Raw genomic sequence first — 22,041 nt, forward strand, 5'->3', positions numbered from 1 at the left:
GGGCAAACACTAGACAGCTTTGGATGTTGAAACAACTTCGAACTTCACACTGGGCGCGGATATATAAACATTTAATGAATGAGTTAGAGCCTCAATGGCAAAATCCCAGAGCTGTCTCTTTAGAACTGAACGTGTCTCTTTAGAACTGAACATGTCTCTTTAGAACACACACTCTTCACTTACCTGCGACGTCTCTCCTGCCTCCTCTTCCTCTGCTTCTGATGGGCGCCTGAACAGGTAATATTCAGTTGGCTGAGTGGCGGTGGGCGTGTCTGGGGCAGGGCTGTCCTTGCTGTGCTCGTCAGAGCAGCTCGTCACCGAAGTGGAACTTCCTGCGGGACTCGGGGACGACTGTGACGAGAGGTCACAGGTCACCAGCTTGTAGTAGTTCTGGGTGGCCACCACCAGACGGGCCTGGCTCTGGACAAGAAGATTGTACATGAGTGATCCGGCTTTGCCACAACCCTTCCAAATGAGGTCAGACGTCAGAGCTGAGGACACTCATACTAAGGAATGTACGTAACTTCTTATAGTAGGCTTGCTCAAGAGGAAACCACAGGAGGTTCAACACTGTGAAGCACATAGCATGGCAATTGCCTTTATGAAATACATTTGACTGATTGATCTATTTACTGATACCTGCAGACAGGATGTGATGTCAGTTCCTGAGTCTGAGAGGCGCGGTGGGCGGTAGGAGTTGCAGTTGTCGTCCAGGTCCAGTGCCCCCCGGTGTTCAGCAGAGCAGGTGCAGAGAGAGGAGGTGGTGGGGTGTTGGCGGGGCTGGAATAGAAGGGGAGCGGTGTGGTTGGGGGGGCAGGGGGCCTGCTGAGACTGAGGATTTGGAGGCTCAATAGGGGAGCTGTGGAGATCCAGATAGAAGGTAGACCCTCTTCGGCTCCCTGTCTCCCCATCCAGCACAGAGGAGGCACAGACCGAGGAGGTGCAGGAGTGGTCGTTGGAGCTGTTGAGGTTGGTGGTGGTTGTAACGGGGGGCTTGGAGGACGTGGCCGGAATGCTGTTGTTCATCTTGTTGTAGATAGCGCTGAAGTTGACCAGCACGCCGTCCGAGCTGTTACATGACGAGTCGCTGCCGTAGCCCAGTTGGCCCTCCGACAACTCGCAAAACGGTTCTGGGAAGTGTTCGGGATACGCCTGTGAGAGTCCACAGCAAGAGCACTGCTGGTGGGAGGGGCCAGAAGAGGAGTTAGTTTGGCTGCTGCCCCGCCCACCACCCCTCATTGGGTGATCCTCTTCCTCATCCTCCTCGTCCTCGCCCCATTCCTGCTCTCCACAGTCCATGGAGAGCGTAGAGCCGCTGCTCCCGTGGCGACGGGGGCCATCCAATCCCAGCAGATCTAGGCCCTCCAAGTGGGCAGAGAGATCTGAGGCCACACCCCTGAGGGAGTCCCGCCCCCCAGAGCAGCCCCACGAATGCTTTTCCAGGCTGCTGTGCAAAAGGAATGGCTCGTGTGAGGTGAACCCAAGGTCATGAAGGTGAAAGGGGGCAACCCCGTCTCCCTCCACACCCAGTCCAGAGTGAGTATCGCCGTGGAGATGGAAGGACGAGTCTTCCAGGTAACCGTTAAGGTTATTACCATCTTCATCTTCCTCCTCGTCCTCATCCTCCTCAGCATTGAGCAGAAAGGGGTTATGGCGAAGACGGAGAGGATTGGCCCTTCCCCGACGTTTCACCCTTGGTAAAGTATGAGACGCCATCCCCTGTTCCTCAGAATTACTGGAAGTCACGGACGAATCATTGCTCCCGGTGCTGCCTCCTCGCCCTCCGCCTCCTCCCTCTCCTCCTCCGCTACAGGTCTGTATCAGGCTGCTGTAGACCAGCGCCTCCCTCTGGAGGACGTCCCGCTCCGGGAGGGAGGTGGTACGGCTCAGGCCCAGGTTCTCTGGTTGGCCGAAGGGGTTTGGCCTCTTCAGGGAGCCCCCGGCTCCACAGCTGTGCCGCCCCCCAGCCACCTGGCAGTGCACCAGGGGAATGTGGTGAACAATCAGGGTCTCCCCGGACAGCTTGGGGGGGCTGTCCATGGTCCCTTGGCCCCTGCGTGAGGGAGTTCAGATAAGGAGGCGGGGTGGAGGCGGTGGGCTGCTAAAGTGGGGTTACAGGCTAGGTTGGGGGTGCAAGACAGAGGTGGGCTCAGCGGTCTGATTCGAGGCCAGAGGCTCCCGGGCTCGGGGAGGTGAAGGAGAGATCAGAACATTCGACTCTGTGGTCTGAATGGCACATCTGAAAGGCAGAAAGGGATATGTTTTTAAAGACTGATACCGTACACACACATATTATTCAACTAGAAAAGGAACCAGGCAAGCCTAGTTCAGCCAGCCCGCAATTAGAAAGGATGAATGTTGATATCCCTGGCTACCAAGTTCCAAATCGTGAAATTCGACTTTGCGCGACAGACCAGACATGTCATATACTGTATCAAAGTGATCGGATGTAATAACTTTTTTCTACATCAGAAGGCATGAAAGTTAGCTAAAACATTTTAGTAAACACATGAGAGAAGACTGTGATCTGTCATTTGTAACACAAATAAAAAGGAAATAAAACGTTATTGAACAAAATAGTAAGGTGGACGATAATAGGGGGTCGTATTTTTTAGCCACGTCGCTAACCAACTAGAAATGCTAACATTTTAGAAATGCTAATGAATGACATGCTAGTTAACATCTGTAGGTCACTAATAATCACTATAAACACTGACAACTTTATCAAATGATTACTCATACAAGAAGATATATTTCAAAACTGCTGTTGGCTATGTCGATAATAGGGGGTTATATGTTAGCTATCGGTATTGTTGCCACAGTTGTATCCCCGGTTATTTTGTTTACTTGAACCTGAATAGCCTTATTAACTAGGAGTAAATTATTAGTAGCATCTTTAAAAGTGTATGCTTTTTTTTAACAAGAAGTGTATTAATTACTTTACTAGGCAGGGAAAGGACAGAGTCTTGAGAGTGAAGAACATAGTTTGCAATCTATGTCAGGGGGTTAAGGGGGTTCTTGAACATCTAACAACCCCCATGGAATCCTGCTTCAATGATTCTTTGGCCAATACATATTTGGCCAAACAAATATTAGTTTTTTTAATATGTAGCTATCAATTTATGTACTTAGAATAATAAAACATTGTAATATTGTGAAAAAAGAACAGTTAAAAGCAGTTTCTGAACTTTCATTATACAGGTGCTGGTCATAAAATTAGAATATTATCAAAAAGTTGATTTATTTCAGTAATTCCATTCAAAAAGTCAAACTTGTATAATGTATACATTCATTCCACACAGACAGATATATTTCAAGTGTTTATTTATTTTAATTTTGATGATTATAACTGACAACTAACGAAAACCCCAAATTCAGTATCTCAGAAAATTTGAATATTGTGAAAAGGTTCAATATTGAAGACACCTGGTGCCACACTCTAATCAGCTAATTAACTCAAAACACCTGCAAAGGCCTTTAACAGGCCTCTCAGTCTAGTTCTGTAGGCTACACAATCATGGGGAAGTCTGCTGACTTGACAGCTGTCCAAAAGATGACCATTGACACCTTGCACAAGGAGGGCAAGACTCAAAAGGTCATTGCTAAAGAGGCTGGCTGTTCACAGAGCTGTGTCTAAGCACATTAATAGTGAGGCGAAAGGAAGGAAAAGATGTGGTAGAAAAAAGTGTACAAGCAATAGGGATAACCGCACCCTGGAGAGGATTGTGAAACAAAAACCATTCAAAAATGTGGGGGAGATTCACAAAGAGTGGACTGCAGCTGGAGTCAGTGCTTCAAGAACCACCACGCGCAGACGTATGCAAGACATGGGTTTCAGCTGTTGCATTCCTTGTATCAAGCCACTCTTGAACAAAACACAGCGTCAGAAGCGTCTCGCCTGGGAGAGGACTGGACTGCTGCTGAGTGGTCCAAAGTAATGTTCACTGATTAAAGTAAATTTTGCATTTCCTTTGGAAATCAAGGTCCCAGAGTCTGGAGGAAGAGAGGAGAAGCACAGAATCCATGTCGCTTGAAGTCCAGTGTAAAGTTTCCACAGTCAGTGACGGTTTGGGGTGCCATGTCATCTGCTGGTGTTGGTCCACTGTGTTTTCTGAAAGTTTTTTTTCCAGGACGTTTTAGAGCACTTCATGCTTCCTGCTGCTGACCAACTTTATGGAGATGCAGATTTCATTTTCCAACAGGACTTGGCACCTGCACACAGTGCCAAAGCTACCAGTACCTGGTTTAAGGACCATGGTATCCCTGTTCTTAATTGGCCAGCAAACTCGCCTGACCGTAACCCTATAGAAAATCTATGGGGTATTGTGAAGAGGAAGATGCGATACGCCAGACCCAACAATGCAGAAGAGCTGAAGGCCACTATCAGAGCAACCTGGGCTCTGATAACACCTGAGCAGTGCCACAGACTGATCGACTCCATGCCACGCCGCATTGCTGCAGTCATTCAGGCAAAAGGAGCCCCAACTAAGTATTGAGTGCTGTACATGCTCATACTTTTCATGTTCATACTTTTCAGTTGGCCAACATTTCTAAAAATGCTTTTTTTGTATTGGTCTTAAGAAATATTCAAATTTTCAGAGATACTGAATTTGGGATTTTCATTAGTTGTCGGTTATAATCATCAAAATTAATGAAATATATCAGTCTGTGTGGAATGAATGTATACATTCTTCAAGTTTCACTTTTTGATGATATTCTAATTTTATGACCAGCACCTGTATTTCGTCCAGTGAAAAGACAACAGAATCATGGAAACCCCTCCTCTTTTACTGCACAAAGGGTTGTGCTGTATAGGCTATTACACCATAAAACATGCACGAATGTGTACTTAAAAAATCCACCAGAAAAAGTCACAATACAACCGTAAACAGTTTTATATCAGGCTTACTATAATGTAGCTACTGAAGCCAGCCAAGTTTTTGTCTATCCTGAAACAATCCTAATACGTAATTTGTTTTGTCTGCGGGCGAGGCACAAACACTGGTTGAGTGCTTTGCAGGCCGCGTTTCTAACCACTACGCCATTAAACAAGGGGTAGTCAGTCAGTCACTCATTCACTCAGTAAGAGACATTTGCTCTTCTTCCAACTGTTTAAATTACTCATCTTGCGACTGTTTAAATAACTAAGCTTCTGACTCTTTAAATATCTAGTCTTGGGACTAAAAATAACTAGTCCTAAATGCCTCTTGGGTAGCCCAAGAAGTCTCACAACTCTGAACTATCTTCTCTGATTCGAGCAGTCAAGGACTTAATGAGTAGACAGGTTGTTTGGGTGCGCTAGCTTTACAATACATCTAAAACATGGAATGGCTGGGAGTCCCCAGGAGAAAAACACTGCTTTAAATAACAAGATAGTCATGACTCATGAGTCAGTGCCATGTGAGTTGGAAATTGTGAGGTTCTCTCCCCACCTCCTCTCTTTACGCAAAACACAGGCACATTCACACACACACATGCAGAAACTGGAAAGACTTAGGTCCTCTCTCAGTCCCAGTTGCACACAGCATATTGTTCTCCTTGTTGCCGCAGCAACGCATACAACAGACAGCTCGGCAGCAGTAGGAGGTCTGAGCCCAACAGAGCATGCAGATCTTCAGAACTCGAAGCACAGAACGTCTCTCTCATGCTGTCATCTCCAACATCTGCTCAAAGCCACTGGTAACACAGCTTTCTCATAAGCTAACTGGGAGAAAGGTGCTCGTTTGTTGGCCTAATCCAGACTCAACACCTACTCACAAGTAATCCTGGATAGATTTATCCTAATTTAGACAAAATCCAGGATATATTTACAATCCCCATTCTAACACCACTTGCAAGAAAACCAAGGAGAGCTACTGAGATAAAGAGAGATGGGGGAAAACAGATGAACACTTTAGTGACAGAACAGAGATCAAGGACTCAGGCATAAAGAGAGCAGAGAGGCAGGCGGAGATAGAGACAGAGAGAGGAAGAGATAGAGAGACAAAGAGAAAGCAGAGAGCTAAACAGAGAGAGAGAGAGAGAGACAGACACAAAGAAAGAGAGCAGAGAGTGACAGACAGAGAGACTACAGAGAGACAGACAGGCAGACAGAAAAGGGGGGTATGACAGTGACAGTAAATAAATGTTGACCTTTAGTAGAGTAGCAGTAACTGACTGGTGTTAGATGCAGTGGCTTGTACCACACACACACACACACACACACGCGCACACACACACACACACACACACACACACACACACTCACGGAAGGCCAGATCCATTCAATCCCGTTGCAAACTGAAATGCCTCTTTTGACAGGTGCCACAGATGTACAGACTCTTGAGTCCACAACCCACTGCTTTTCCAGACGGTAGTATAAACTACCAACATCAGCCACTGCCAAATAGCTTTGTCAGGAATAATGGCTTACTTCTCTGTAGACCTGGGGTTTCAGATTGGGTATCCGAAAAAGCACTTTGTGACAACTGTGGATGTAAAAAGGTTTGATTAATTTAAATACATTGGATTGATACAGACAAAAATCCATACTCTATTGAATGTAGTAAATATCATTTATTTTATAACCCTTTAAACAATTAATACTTGTATGAGTTTTATAGCCATCTATTATCCCACAGAAAAATGCAAACATTACTTTACACATTTTTATGTTTCTATTAGGCTTATAAGCTATTTACTGTATTGAATAATTTTAGCAGAATGACAGAGTTGTCAGTGTAGTTTACATTTCTTTTATGACCACAGGAATTAAACTCACAACCATCATGTTCCAAATGGTTTGCTATTACCAAGTGAGCTACATAGAACCAACATTAAAATGGCTACACTGTGTCTATGTGATTCCCGTCCTAGATAGTGAAAGTGATGCTAACAGGATTAGCCTAGCAAATTAGCTAATCTTAACTCACTAAGAATAACCCAACAGTCCCCACACCAGATGGTAACAGCAATAGCCTAGCATGTTAGCACTCTGAGGACAAGCATATCCAACACACAAAATCAGACAGATGCTAACAGCCTTAGCCTACAGTGCTAGCATCCGCAGTTGACTCTTCAAATTGGATTAAGGGATTGGCTGAAGGATCAGGTTGGGGTTAAATGTGCCATATTATTGTTAAGAAGAGGCCATTAGGCTATTACCTTTGAAGGATGCAACATACAGTGGGGGCTTTTACCAAGTCTTACATAATATATTATGCTTCTTAAGCTTTCAGTAAAGGACTTGAAAATAATTGCTATAAACAACGCATTCAACTGTTATCATATGGGAATAAAGGTATCTCTTGTTTTATGTACATATAATTTAATATTACACACACTATAATTTAATTAAATAAGAACCATATACAGGCGGGTTGGCTCGATTGTTGTCATGACAATTAATTTCTGTTTAGAGACAAAGTTTGGTGGAAGTAGAACAAAAAGAACAGTTAAGGGCAAAACATACACTGAAACACACAGATTGCTCATCCTAAATGCTACCCCATTCAACTATAAAGTAGTGCACTAGGTACAGAATAGGATGTCGGTAAGGTTATAAAAATAGCCCCAAACTTGTGCTTTAAAGTTCAAACCATAACAAACAATGTAGCAATAGAATTAACAACATGGAGTGAAATCTGCCCTGGAACCTGGAGGGAAACAAGCAGGCCTTGATTGTGTAAATATTAGCCTAAACTTACTTTTTAAAGAACAGGCAATGGATAGAAAGCAACCAACACATTGCTAACTTTAGCTGCATGAATAAGGACACTGGGCAAATGGCAGCGCAGCACTGTTAAAACAGACACACGTCAAATCGTAACTAGGTTTACAGGAACTAAGTTTGTCAATGTGGTGTAAATACAGTAGGTCGTAGCTTACGCTGAGCCCTAAATCCCTGTGAAGGTGTCTGCCTACGAGTCATCAGCTAAGAGCCAAAACCCAACGAAGCATCCCTATGCTGCACATCACCACCAGAACACCCACACAACACACGAGTTAGCCTACATGTCAACTCTCCGACACACAAAACGACGGCATTCATCTCATTAAAAGCTTAATCCCGCACACGCACCTTATCGCTCTCAACTGAGAAAAGCTAAAGCTATCCTTGCACTGGTTTGCTGAGAAGAGGACTTTAAGATAACACTATTATCCCCAGACTCTTATAGAAGTCTTAAAACGTTTCTTTTACAGGGACCCCCATTACAGCTCATTTGGTTGTTTTTATTCCCACGGGGGAACGAAAATGTATACAACACTACTTCTAGTCAGTCTTGACAACTGTGTGAACTAAATTACTTTATATTGGTGAATTTACACTTTCTTAATATAGCTATTTCAAGGCAATATAATATAATTTTTTTCTATTTATTATTTGAAATTTGTTACACTTAAAATTAATCAATCTTTGCACTGATGTTGTTTTAAATATTATATTGACAGATTTTACATTTTCTTCCAAAATAAACCCCTTTTTTCTTTTCCATTTACCCTCAAATCTATAATAATCTTTGAACAAATTTCCCTCCTTCCCTTAATTTGGAATTTGATATTCCTGATTTTGGAAACCCAAACCCCAACAAAAACACCACTCAGGAAGTTATATCTCTCTAACTATATACATAATAGTTATTTTTATTAAATTTTCACATTTTCAAGGTTAAACCAAAACCAGACCCCAGGCTGAAGACCGTGTAGATATAAAATATTAAATTCAACTACAGGATAGATCTGGATTTTTCCAGGCGAAATCCAGTTTGGGCCACCAATGAATACTCATTAGCATATATCAGAACTCATTCACTAGTGAGAGGTATTCCATGCTTCAAAAAGAGCCAATCATAGGTACCCCTAAGTGCAAGAACCAATGGGAAAGAGGCAGTCTTTGGGAATTATGAAAAAAACCAAAGCATTAGCGTCCAAAACAACTTCTTGTTACCATGGGAACTGGCAGAAAAACAATAACAGCTGGTATATGGGCTGGACAAGGGATTTGAGGTCAAATGATCTAACCCTAATCTCACACACACACGCAAATTAACTAACCGTCATCACACAAACGCACCAAACAACCACTAAATACAGTATGAAAACATTATTGTCATCGTCTACTGCTGACGGTAAACATGCTCAGCATTACTGTGAACAGGCAGTGGGCAGCTGGACGCCCATTGTAGCAGGTATCGTCTTGGGGATTGGTTGTGCTCATAGTGGGCCACCACTGGTCCACGTAAGCGGGAACACACACAGATATGTGCAGGCTTTCTCATGCCTCAATTTCAACTAATACCCCGACTGAGAGAAAGACGGAGACTTGGGGCTCTGTCCATGACACCAACAGACCCCACTTAGTCCCAGGGCAGCAATGTGGTTAGCCCCTAAACAGAGTACAGAGTGGTAGAATATCTGTCCACTATAACAGACCCCAACGTAAGAAAAGTCTTGACCATGTGAGCATGACTCAGTGAGCATGTACTTGCTTTGAGAAAGGCCCTCAGAGGTAGACCTAGCTCTTAAGAGAAGACAGTGTTCATGCACACTGATGACAAGAATCAGGTGGAAACAGAGCTGCCCTTTATGACCTCCTGACAAATGTAAAACCACATTACAGGACACTTATTTCCCTCAGATCATACAGGCCAACAAAGAATTTGAAAACAAAAACCAACATTGATAAACTTCTGCATCTGTTAGGTGAAATACATCAATATGCAGGCACAGGAGCAAGAACTGTGACCCATACACCATGAAGAAAGGCCAATCCATGGAGTGTAAGCACTGTGTAAACATAAAGACATATATTACTTCATTTATTGTCCCTTGGCATTCATACTTTAACTATTTCAACACTGTAAATATAAAATAATATAATACTAAAAGGACCTTTAAACCTTTGAGACTTTGGTGTGTAATGTTTGGCTTTGGCAATGTTATGTTTCCCATGCCAATGAAGAAAATTAAAGACAGATTAGAAAGAAAGAAAGAGGGGAAAGAGGGACTGACTGAAAGAGCGTCTGATGGTTTTTAAGCTAGGCCAATAAATTACGTTAGAATTGAACTTGCTGAATAAGAGAAACAAAAATAGGAGGGAGGAAAGGAATGGGGCGGGCCCAGCGACCTGAATAAACACAATGTTGGTGTCTTAGAAATGGGGTGGGGGTTCCTATTCTGGGTTAAGCACACACACACACACACTTTAGGGAAAGGAAAAGCTGCAACAAAGGACATCCTCAATCCCTGTCTGCGTATACTTCCTCCATCCATCCCTTCCTGTCTCTTACATCACTGGGGCTGCACTTCCAGGAACAGGGCTGGGACTTAGATCAGACCTTCCCAGAGAAAGTGCACCGTGCGCAACAAGAGAAACAGCCAGTGTTGGGTGTGGTGGGGATGGAGATGATGTGATTACAACCAACTCCACAATTCAGTCGTTCAAAGGACGAGAATATTCTGGTTCCTTGGTTGTGGTAATTGAAATTTCAATCACTTCTAGTAAGACTTATTTTAATTCATATTCCATTTCTTTAAACATTGCGAAGAATTGGAGAACATTGTAATTGGAATGTCAGTGCACTTCTGGAATTGACTGAAATTGCAATTTTGGAACTGATCTCAACCCAGTCTGCTTTCACAAAACATTTTGCAGTTTGATGTAGGCTAAAACAAAGCAAACCATGCAACTGCTTTTAGAATGTATTTTTGTACATCGTTTTAATACCAGTCGCTCCAAAGTTTTTAATACTATTTATAGTAGAGCGTTTTAACTGTCCAGCAGAAATCATGACCAACCCTATCACACACCTGTCCAGGTCTCTTTTCACCCTACTCCATTCTCCCGCTTCCTCACTTCTTGCCCTTACTCTCAACACTATTCCTCTCTCCCCTCCTGATCTATGTGTCCTCTGCTACTCTATGTGTGTGTTTGTGTCTGTGTGTGTCAAAGCTTCTCTGTGATTATGTGTGTGTGTGTGTGTGTGTGCACTGACTGAAAGAGCCTTTGTTAGGGGTCCTGCTCTTTCTCAATCTCTCTTTCTCCTCTGTATCTCTCTCCTCTTTCTGCCATTCTGTCTCACACACACACACACACACACACTCTTGCTCTCCCTTTGCTAAGGAAGAAAGAAGAAACATGGAATGCTGAACTGAAACATAGCTGAAAGATTCTGTTTCAGCACTTCAGCTGAAATATGTGCATTAGCACTGATTTCTTTAAGCAAAAAGGTATGAGTGCATGTTTGGTGTAAGGCCAATAAACCGCAGCCAAGAGCTGTTCTTCTGTCCAATGTGACGCAGAGGGCCTGGATACAGCACTTAACTGTTGTATATTATAGAGCACCCCTGAGGTGCTCTATTTCAACCATGAACCCAATTTTAAAATTAAAAAGCCTGTTAGTCAGCCACATTGTACGATCTAATACACCATGGCTATCAGCGAATCAGCATTCAGGATTGTAACCACATGGTTTATAGGTCCTTATGTAATAGAGTTTGTTCCTGAATGGCGACCTGGGATGTAAAACCACTTTCAGAATCCTTACGGACTCAGTCTACCTTATCAAATAACCTCTGTGTGTGTGTGTGTGTGTGTTTGGATATCTGTGAGAGTGTGTCCGTGGACATGTTTATGTGTGTGAATACAGAATATGTGTGTGTGTGTGCAGATATGTTTGAGTGCGTGTAGATATGTTTGTGTGTGTGTGTGTTCCTCTGGCACTCCTATTTCCTCTCTCATAGGAAACAATGGAGGATGATGTTCACTCACTGATCTCAGTAGCTAAAAACGAGAGGTGTCACAATGTCTCTGACAAGCAAGATTACTGGTATGACATAAACTAGCTTCATGCCACTACTGAAATGGACTACTCCTTTAATTACAATATTTTAATTTGATATTTATACAGTGTAGTGCCACTGACCGAGGTTGTCATTTACAAGCATGCCCTGTTAAAACTAACAAAATACACAAATTACAACATGATAATAGTTAACCATTTTAAAATGTAAAAAAATGCCTATTTATATTTTACTTCCCAAAAGGCAACATCAAGCTGCTGTATTTGTTTAGATTATTCTACATCCAATGGGCACAGAAGACGATTTCCCAAGTTCTGTCAAGACCAAAGAGATATTCATTGTTACACATTCCTATGAGCAGGTTGGGGATTCTTGCATCTAACTCGATTATACTTACATGAGAAGTTCCTGCTAAAGTCTTTGTGAATTAATAACAGTGAAGGCAACTCTCTGCTCACAGATGGACAGAGGGGACCATCTCACATGTCCATTCAGGGCTCAAGGTTGACTTCTAAAACCGTCCCCTGACATAAAACATACTGCTGACTGGGTGACTCAGGGGTTCCACGGCAGATGTTGCAGTGAGTTTTGTCACTGAGCAAACGCTCAATCCTGTTGCACTGGCCCGACTTGCAATTGTACGTCGAATCTGATTATTATTATTTCTTTGTAATTTTGACGATGTTATTTTTATGCATGCAGAAGCCAGTTTGCATGTGAAAATGTATTATGATCAAACATCCCAATACAACCACTGCTGGTTACAGCTGTATTCTCATAGACATAACGTGGCTATTGAGAACCTAAAAGGCCTATTTTGTATGACACCATAAGAGAGACATTAAGAGTATTTTTAGTTCCGGGGAGAACTCTGTTTGGTTCCAACAGGGATGGGCACGGAGAGTCGAATATTCGAATACCGGAAATGTATTTAGTATTCGAATACTTGTGTGTGTATTCAATTAACCCCCATTTTTTACGTGTATGTATTTCTTTGGTTGAAATAAATAGACTTGAATGTTTTTTGTCTACATACTTATAAAATTCCAATCATTTTTTTTTTACATATGATGATATACCATGACATTTTTAAAACAGTAAAATGTTTTAAGTCGCTTTTATAACATTCACTCCTTCAAACGTGTTTGTTGTTTATGTTCCTCAATCAAAGCAGTAGTAGTGAGGTCTGGCCCAGTCAGTCAGAATGACACAATATATACTTCTTAGCCTACTGTTAGCAAGTGGATGAAAGTCAACTAATTCAAGGGAAGATGGACTATATTCACTGAATTAATGTTACTTCCGGAAAAAATATTTGTCCAAAAAATGCTATGTAAAGTTTAGCTATAGAATCGAAAGGCGGTTGAGAGTGCAGAAAATGGTGAGTTAAGCAAATAGCTGGCTAGCTTGGCTAACTAGCTTCTCTAGACTTTTCCATCCAATAATCTCAATGTTGTGTGTTCATTAATATTGTCTTCTACACTGAACAAAATTATCAACGCAACACTTTTGTTTTTGCCCCCATTTACCATGAGCTGAACTCAAAGATCTAAGACTTTCTCTATGTACACAAAAGGCCTATTTTCACAGTGAAACTGCACATTTTAGAGTGGCCTTATATTGTGGCCAGCCTAAGGCACACCTGTGCAATAATCATGCTGTCTAATCAGCATCTTGATATGCCACACCTGTTAGGTGGTTGGATTATCTCAGCAAAGGAGAAGTGCTCACTAACACAGATTTAGACAGATTTGTGAACAATATTTGAGAGAAATAGGCCTTTTGTGTACATAGAGAAAGTCTTAGATCTTTGAGTTCAGCTCATGATAAATGGGGGCAAAAACAAAAGTGTTGCGTTCATAATTTTGTTCAGTGTAGTTCTGTAGTTTTGCGTGTCAACCACACAGTCCTCCATGCACGCAGTCGCTTTCTTGTCACACGAACGGTCATTGAGCCGACATTACATGAGAACAACACCCTGTTCTTCGCGCTTTATGTAGTAGCGCTCATGTGGTATCGGTAGTTTTTAAAAACATGTATTTCGGTTAGCCGAATACTATTCGAATAACAACACATACTATTTAGATAGTAAAAAATGGTCCAATGCACGTCCCTATTCACAGAGGGTTCAGTATGGAACCTGGAAATATTCTACATAAAACCTTTGGCACATCCAAATAACCTGTTCAGAACCCCTTTTCAGAAGGTTGCACATTTAATTAACATATTTTATTGTAGATATTCCTACTGTAAACACTCAACACTGTTCCAGAGTAGGCATGCACCATTGCAGTCTCTCGCTCTAATACTGGTGAATGTGCGTATCTGTCATGTCATCTGTAGTTGACTTAGCATGGATAAGGAGATAGCCACACACCAATGCTCAGATGCGATCCCTTTAATTCAATGTTTTGACAAGCAGTCATGTGCTTTCACCAGCGTCCCCCAACATCCTGGACTCATTTTGGAGGCCCGGGCACAGCTGTCCTGGTGCCAATATGGTGGTGAACACTCTCATCCGGTCCCACTCCAAAACACTCCTGGCCCCTCCCCTACATCTCTCACTCCTCTGACTCCCTGTGTCAGCATCCTCACATCATTACTGAATGTGTCGTCATTCCGTCCATCCATCTACCTGCTTCTCGTTAACCTCCACTACTTCTCTCAGGAAACCACAGTGCTAATGCATAACCTCCCCCTCCCTCTCTCTTTCTTCCACCCCACCATCTTCCTCTGCCCCCCCCTGCTGTGAGGGAGGGAGGAGGCTTTTTTCTGTTGTCTCCATGGTGCAGTTGGTTGCTACAGAGACAAAGAGGCTGATAGGCCTGCCCGAGACCCGACTGTGGTGGGGCCACACCTTAGTGATCATGCCCCTCCCTCTGACCCCCGCTTCTCTCTATTCCTCCATCACTCTCCATTCCTCCATCACTCTCTATCCCTCCATCTTTCGTCTCGCTATTCCTCCATTTCTCCATCTCTCTCTATCACTCTCTATTCTTCCACCTCTATCATTCCATCTCTCTCCATCTCTCCACCTCTCTCACGCTATCTCTCTCTATTCCTCCATTTCTCTCTCTCTGTCCTTCCATCTCTATATTCCTCCATCTGTCTTCATTCCTCCATCTCTCTAGTTCACTCACTGCATGTATCCCTTCAGCTCTCTCTCTCCCTCTCCCTTTTTCTCAATATCCCATTTACTACAATGTGTAATTGTACATGTTGTGCCAGATTTGTAGACAGAGCATATGTCTGCTCAGTGCAATGTGTCTGCAGTCGTTGTTGAAAAGCCCTCTCCTTATGTAACCCTTGGTCAGCAGAGATAAACAGGAAATGTGTGTGGGTCTAGCCCAGTCAGCAACCTCACAGCCAGGTCATCCGTACCATTTCTATCTCTCGCTTCACCTGCATGTCTGCTGGTGTGGCCCTGCTGTATTCTGTAATATAACCTCTATGTAGCCTGAAATGACACTTCTATGTATCCTGTAATACCATTTCTATGTAGCCTGTAATAGAGACTGTATAGCCTGTATTACAGCGTCTATAAGGCCTGTAATACAACCTCTGTGTAGCCTCTAGTACAGTGTCTCCCAACTTTTTTCAGTTACTGTACCCCCAAAATGTTTTTGCACTGCTTTCAGTACCCCTTAAGTACCCCCTCATGTTAATTTCACTAGTAAGTCTATGGTGTCATGAGTGTTTTCAAGTACCCCCTGTGGAGAGGCCAAGTACCCCCAGGGGTCCTAGTACCCCTGGTTGGGAACCACTGCTCTAGTCCAACCTCTATGTAGCCGGCAATATCACTTCTATGTAGCCTGTAATATGATGTGTATAGCCTGTAATACAATGTCTATGTGGCCTGTAATACAGCCAGTATCGCCTGTAACATGACATGTAGCCTGTAAAGCAACCTCTAAGTTGCCGTAATACAACCTCTGTGACAAGGTCTGTTGTGAACCGTTAAGGCATAAGTGGCGCTCTGTTCTCATCAGCCACGGTAGAGTTACTGGTTCAGACCCACTACTAGCATTCTATTACAACAAACCATGACAGATGTTCCAGTACTCCACTGAGATGTAGATGTGTCGCTTTGAACCCAACCTAAGCGGTACCCTATTCAATTTGTAGTGCTTTACACGCAACCAGAGCCCACAGGCCCCCAAAGGTGGGGGGGGGGGGGGGGGGGGGGGGGGGGGGGGGGGGGTGGACGCATAAAGCTATGAGGCAGAAGAACGTGAGGGCTAACAGAGAGAAATGACCTGTTCTCTCTGTATGTGGTGAGTGAAATGAAATCACACAGGAAAGTTCTGGACAACCCAGAAGTAAGATGGAAAACACACAGGTTACATAACAGGAGGATAGGCCACACTTTCACAGACACAGCACGCGGCGCGCTCTCAGTCTCTCTCGAATGTCGGTCAAGCAGACGTCCACATCAAATGCCAAGGAGTACGTAGGTTAAACGCACGGCGATAAAACCGCAAAGCAATAGGGAGCCCAGTAGGAGATATGTTGTTACCGTAATAGACGCAATGTTTTATAGGCTAGCCGAAGAACCTATGTACCATATTTATTTATTTACGACATTTACTATTTTACGCAAATCTATTAGCATCGGTTACCAGGCACCGATTTTCCGATCGTATTGCATGGGGGCTCGTATCAACTGTTTAATTGATTAAGTGACGAAAGAATGTGGACATGACAACAGGTGAAATCTGCTGTCAACAAAATCTTCCTTTGACAACAATATAACATCACCACTCATAGAATGTATGTCAGTGATCAAGGAAAGGCGCGAACCCAGGTCGGTATAGACAAGGCTATATATACCCCACCTACAGATGGTGTCACGAATGTAACGGGTAGAGCAGAGGCCCGTTGTGTTGCAGCCCTGGCTATATTCCATCCCAGACACAGACTAAGATCCGACACTCTAGTCTAAACACCCGCAAACAGACTGCCGAAAATACATGGACTGCCGAAGTCAACAAAATCAAGGGCCGTTGTTGATGTTTGCTCTCAATAACTGGCCTTCATGTCTTGGAGCCCTGCCTCCACCATCATCATCCACCGCCTCGTGCCCAGTGTCAAAACACAGCCTGCTAGCCTTTGTGCCGCAGAAATTCGGTGAAACAGATACGTGTCTGACCGTCTTGTTACCTAACCCCATATGATATAATCTATCGGTTTCCTAATTTGATGTGTGCAACGCTGAGATGCAACAAAGAAACGTTTTAACCCGAATAAGAATGTTGGCGTTATATTTACCACCGCGAAACGTTCTCTAGATCCAATACAGAAAACGAACAATGGGATTAAGCAACAGTAAAATACATGTGCATTGTCTACATACGAAGAGAATCGAAACGACATAGGCCTATTGTCAATGGCCACCTTTTGTGTCGAGTCCACATTTTGCTGCACCTTTCCCGTTATGATGCTACGGCATGATTTTCCCAGCTCCCGACGTGATGCTGTGAAGGCAATTCTGCATTACTCCCCTACCTCTCACCACATTCTACCTTCATAAATACACACTGCGGCGTAGGCTACTTACGTTTAAGCAGGTTGTCAGTGGTGTGATTATCCTTTCATTAGTATCAAAATATTGTAATTTGTTGGCAGTTACTACCCGAACAATAATCCTTGAAGCTTTGAATGTTTTTTTATGTGCTTGCGACCAGCGTTGCAACTATATCTCTGGTTGCAGTTGTCGAGAGCCAGCAGCGGCGTAGAACAGGGCAGGTCCTGCGTTGTTACGTCAACGACGCTTCAGCCGCTCAATTTAATAGGATCCGTATTGTTTCAGCTAATCCTGCATACGGATTCCGTAAGGCGCAATAGGCCTACGTAGATGATCAGCTTTTTGGAGACTATAGCTACTGGTCGACTCGTAGTCTGATGGGGTCCGTCACCCAGACTAATGTAACATTTGTAAAATGAAATCGCAGGAATAGCGTATAATGATTGCCCTCACCAAACTAAAGTAAATGCCTAACAAATTGCTGACATGTCGTCAATAACGTATAATGACAAATGATTAAATCACCTAAACGTCTAAGATAAAAACTGTACTCGTAAAATTGGTCATTCTAATAGTGGGATATTCTTTAATTAACCCCATCCACCCCGCCCTGATCCCCGAAAATCCAACTATTGAGATGTATTAGTCTGGGGCGTCTCTTAAATCGGATATCTAGCACCAAAAGGACAGTATAGGCTACACGACAATTACACAGACATTACATTAATATTTCTATACACTTCACTCATTTTTTTGTAGAATTGAGAGATGCCAGTTGATGGTTCTAGAAGACCATCCATGACTTCTGAGGCTCAAAAACTAGCAATTGTGAACATGGTTGTCAAAGACGTTATAGCCTACGTTTATAGAAATCTAGTCAAGAAATAACATTGAAGACAATGGCATTTGTTCAAGTAGAGAGGTCAGGAAATATAGCCTGAGATGTGGGTGAAAGTCTCTAGCTCGGGTCAGAGACAGGATGCAGAGGTCAAATAAATGTTTTTTTAATGAACCTGAATAAAAACTCACATTTTCCCTCTGGTCGTTTACATTGCAAAACCCTTCAAATTTTAGCATACTCTTGACACATTATTTACAATCTATAATATCATGTAAAGTTCAAATTAAATTGGGGGAAATTTCTGGAACAGTTTCTACGTCTGACTAACACAGCCTTTGATTGTTGTGCTTTAAAAAGTGTTGTGAATTCCTCTCAGCAGTGTGCAAAGGGTATCCAATACCGGGGTGGTGCAGTAAATAGTTCTTGGAACTGTGATTCATCGAGGATGAACATAAAATGCATGTATAGACAAAAGATAATTATGTACTATGTCATGGCATGTATGTCCCCCTGGAGACATGCGGATGAGACATCCATGCAGAGATTATCTTGCAGGTTTGACGGGCTTATCTAAACGCTGGAGCGTGAGGATTGAGATACTGGGGTGGAGAGTTCCCCGGGAAGGTGGTTAGAGAATTGTAACAGTCTGGCATATTTTACTTGTATTGTGCTATCTTTGCTCGTACCTAAATTGTACGTCTTGTTTTGCCTGTACTCTGTGATTTTTGCCGGACAGCCTAAGCGGAGCCGGCCAAGAATAGCGAATGTCTCTTACTGAGTGAACGAGTGACTGACTGACTGATTACCCCTGGTTAAATAGTAGTGGTTAGAGAGGCAGACCTGCAAACTATAAGTCTCACTTTGGAATCTCCTCAGAGTCAAACCCGATTATGCCTTGGGATTTGTTCCAGATAGACAAAAACTTCTCTGGCTATAACCTTATCGGCGTTATATTAAGCCTAAAATAAAACACAACACTTTTGTTTTTGCCCCCCATTTATCATGAGCTGAACTCAAAGATCTAAAACTTTCTCTATGTACACAAAAGGCCTATTTCTCTCAAATATTGTTTGTTCAAATGGAATTGGGGGACATTTATGGAACAGTTTCTACGTCTGACTCAAACACAGCCTTTGATTGTTGTGCTTTAAAAAGTGTTGTGAATTCCTCTCAGCAGTGTGCAAAGGGTATCCAATACCCGGGTGGTGCAGTAAATAGTTCTGGGAACTGTGATTGCTGATGTAAAAAGGGCTTTATAAATACATTTGATTGATTGATTGTGGCCAGCGTAAGGCACATCTGTGCCATAATCATGCTGTCTAATCAGCATCTTGATATGCCACACCTGTGAGGTGGTTGGATTATCTCGGCAAAGGAGAAGTGCTCACTAACACAGATTTAGACAGATTTGTGAACAATATTTGAGAGAAATAGGCCTTTTGTGTACATAGAGAAAGTGTTAGATCTTTGAGTTCAGCTCATGATAAATGGGGGAAAAACAGAAGTGTTGCGTTTATACTTTTGTTCAGTGTAGTTAGCCTAAACGAACACTGCTTATGGTTATACAGTAGGCTGATGCAACCATCTCTGGTGGATTTTCCAAGTACGCATAATAGAGGCTTTATCAAGACCCCTTGGGCAGTCAAAGAGTAGGTGTTTCCACGATTCTCTCGTCTTTTCACTTGATGCGAAAGTCAGTTATCGTCACCTATATTGATAGTTATTGTGTCAATGTCATTCACGAATGAAAGAGTAGCAAATGTTTTTGTGCCGTGAAATTAAACATCTTTGGCAGAGAAAAGTTAATGTTCAGTCTCGCTGGAAGTTGCTCAGTTCTCATGACTATTCCAATTATTAAGTTAGTAGATGCTAGTGAGCCTACTACTGGCTAATAAGCTGTTAAAACAGCCAGTGGCAAAAGACATACAGTTCATAGATGCTATTTGTGGTGGAGGTTAACTTAATAAGAACCGTTAGTTAACACAATGCTGAATGGTGTCTAGCGACTGAGCGAATGTTTGTCACAGTGACATAGTGGTTAGAGATGCAGACTCTCATGTGGGACACTCGGGGTCACATCCAGTAGAGACAATACTTATTAATTGCGGACCGGCTGAATAAGGCTTTTCTGGTTTCTGTTTGTTTTTAATCATTGAAACTAACCTGTATATGTACATTTGTATACGCAGGGTCCAGCTGTAAAAGTGACCTTGGTCTGTCCGTGATCCTTGTTGAAATAAAGGTTTTATAACAATAATACATTCATTTTTATTATTTTTTTAATTCTCTGCATCTGAGGACAAAGGGACAGTTCTATGACAGATAATATGGTTTTGAGTATAATGTTTCATTTTAAATGGGAAGTATGACCTTTAATCAATATTGTGTGAGCTTTTAAAAGTGTATTTTTTGTACCCATTCAGACGGTCACCTGGAGTTTGTGTGGCTCAACATCGCCCCCAAGTGGTTGAATCAATGCTTGTGTGTAAATCATCCATCGGGGTGGTGTGAACACTGTGATGTTGAGGAGGCAGTAGAGCCTGTGTTGATACAGTGTGGGCAGTATGAGGGGGGAGAGAATGAGTTTGAGGGACAGTTTGAGGGAGTGTGGTATTCAGAACTTTAGTGTGGAGAACATGCTACGGGGTTTAGGAGGTGCTGGTTTTATGTTATTGTTAGTTTATTTGAGGGGCACGTGGTTGGTTGGTAGTATATCATTTTGACCCTGTCCCACACTCCAGGACACTCCACTCCACAGGAGGGGGCGGTAATGCAGCACAAAAGCTGGATGCCAACTGGCATTAAAAACAGAAGAAGAAGAAGAAGAAGAAGAAGAAGAAGAGGAAGAGGAAGAACGAAGTAGGAGGAAGAAGAAGAATTCCTAAAGCCAAAATGAACGCCTCCCGTCTCCACTCTCGACCATTTACACAACTGTGCCCAAACTGAAGGACGGAAAATGGTGAAGTGGTTGATTAGACCCTCCTCTGGCATCTTCCAGTGTTTAACGAGAAAATAGTTGATAAGCCTGCCAAAATATATGACACTGTTTGGTATTACTGTTTGTAGCTAAATAACTAGCTCTGTGATTAAGCTAGCGGAATTATAAAGTAAATTAGCTTACGTTTTTACTTTTGAGAAACACCCTGAAATTGAGAACTAGCAGAGGATTACTACCTGCCAGGAATCAGTCATTTTCAAAGAATGAGTGTGAAAGGAAGATGCAGTTGTGCAACCCTTCTCACTACTACATAATAAACAGAAACTATCTCTCCAGGCTAGCTATGGCATAGGAAGTAAAGTATCTTCAGTGTCACGAAATAAAAGTCCAAACCAATGCTTTGACCTCTAGAAATAAAGAATACAGCCTAATAATCCTGAATTGTAAAATGTGTAAACCTGAAATAATGAACTGTTATGTTAATGACTGAAGAGTTTTTACTTGATAGATTCCGAACAATTTTCCATCTTCTACACAAACCAAACTAAATACCCAACACAGACTCTTTTTCATTAACATATGCAGTATTGTGATGCGAACATTACAGTCAAAAATAAGTAATATATTGTTAAAAAAAATAATGCCTTTAATTCTGACAAAGACTCCTGCATGAACATATTGTGTTCTGAACATCCAAGCTTGTTTGGGCTCTTCCCAAACAAAATGTGTTTAAGGCCAAAGAAATCAAACAAATACAGTTTAGCAAGTAAGACATGTTGTTTGTTTGAGGTAATTACCAGAAATCATGACATTATCAAGTCATTACAACAACATTGTGATCTTCAGATTGATGAGCATTCTTGTCAGTGCTGCTTTGACCATCTGACCATTGCATAATACAAAAATATGAATGTACATATCTGAACAAAACAGTCTGCTAAACGGAAAAAACAACTA

The 22,041-nt window shown here is 42.5% G+C and overlaps 1 protein-coding gene across 4 annotated transcripts in view; it reads right to left on the reverse strand.

The window, feature by feature from the left end:
* The window catches only part of rusc2 (RUN and SH3 domain containing 2), a 33,087-nt gene extending 15,540 nt beyond the window's left edge, over window positions 1-17,547 (reverse strand). Inside the window, exons 1-4 of one of the 4 annotated variants that reach the window (XM_029124660.2) lie at window positions 17,339-17,547; window positions 6,413-6,467; window positions 640-2,239; window positions 184-420 (exon numbers count right to left, since the gene is read on the reverse strand). In XM_029124660.2, the coding sequence (XP_028980493.2) occupies window positions 184-420; window positions 640-2,040 (1,638 nt within the window). In that variant the 5' untranslated portion in view covers window positions 2,041-2,239; window positions 6,413-6,467; window positions 17,339-17,547. The remainder of the gene's footprint in view (window positions 1-183; window positions 421-639; window positions 2,240-6,412; window positions 6,468-17,338) is intronic. The other 3 variants (XM_029124659.2, XM_029124661.2, XM_029124662.2) reach the window with 3 other exon arrangements.
* Window positions 17,548-22,041: the final 4,494 nt, after the last annotated feature.

This window comes from Esox lucius, chromosome 13 (genome assembly GCF_011004845.1).
Source record: "Esox lucius isolate fEsoLuc1 chromosome 13, fEsoLuc1.pri, whole genome shotgun sequence".
Lineage (NCBI taxonomy): Eukaryota > Metazoa > Chordata > Actinopteri > Esociformes > Esocidae > Esox > Esox lucius.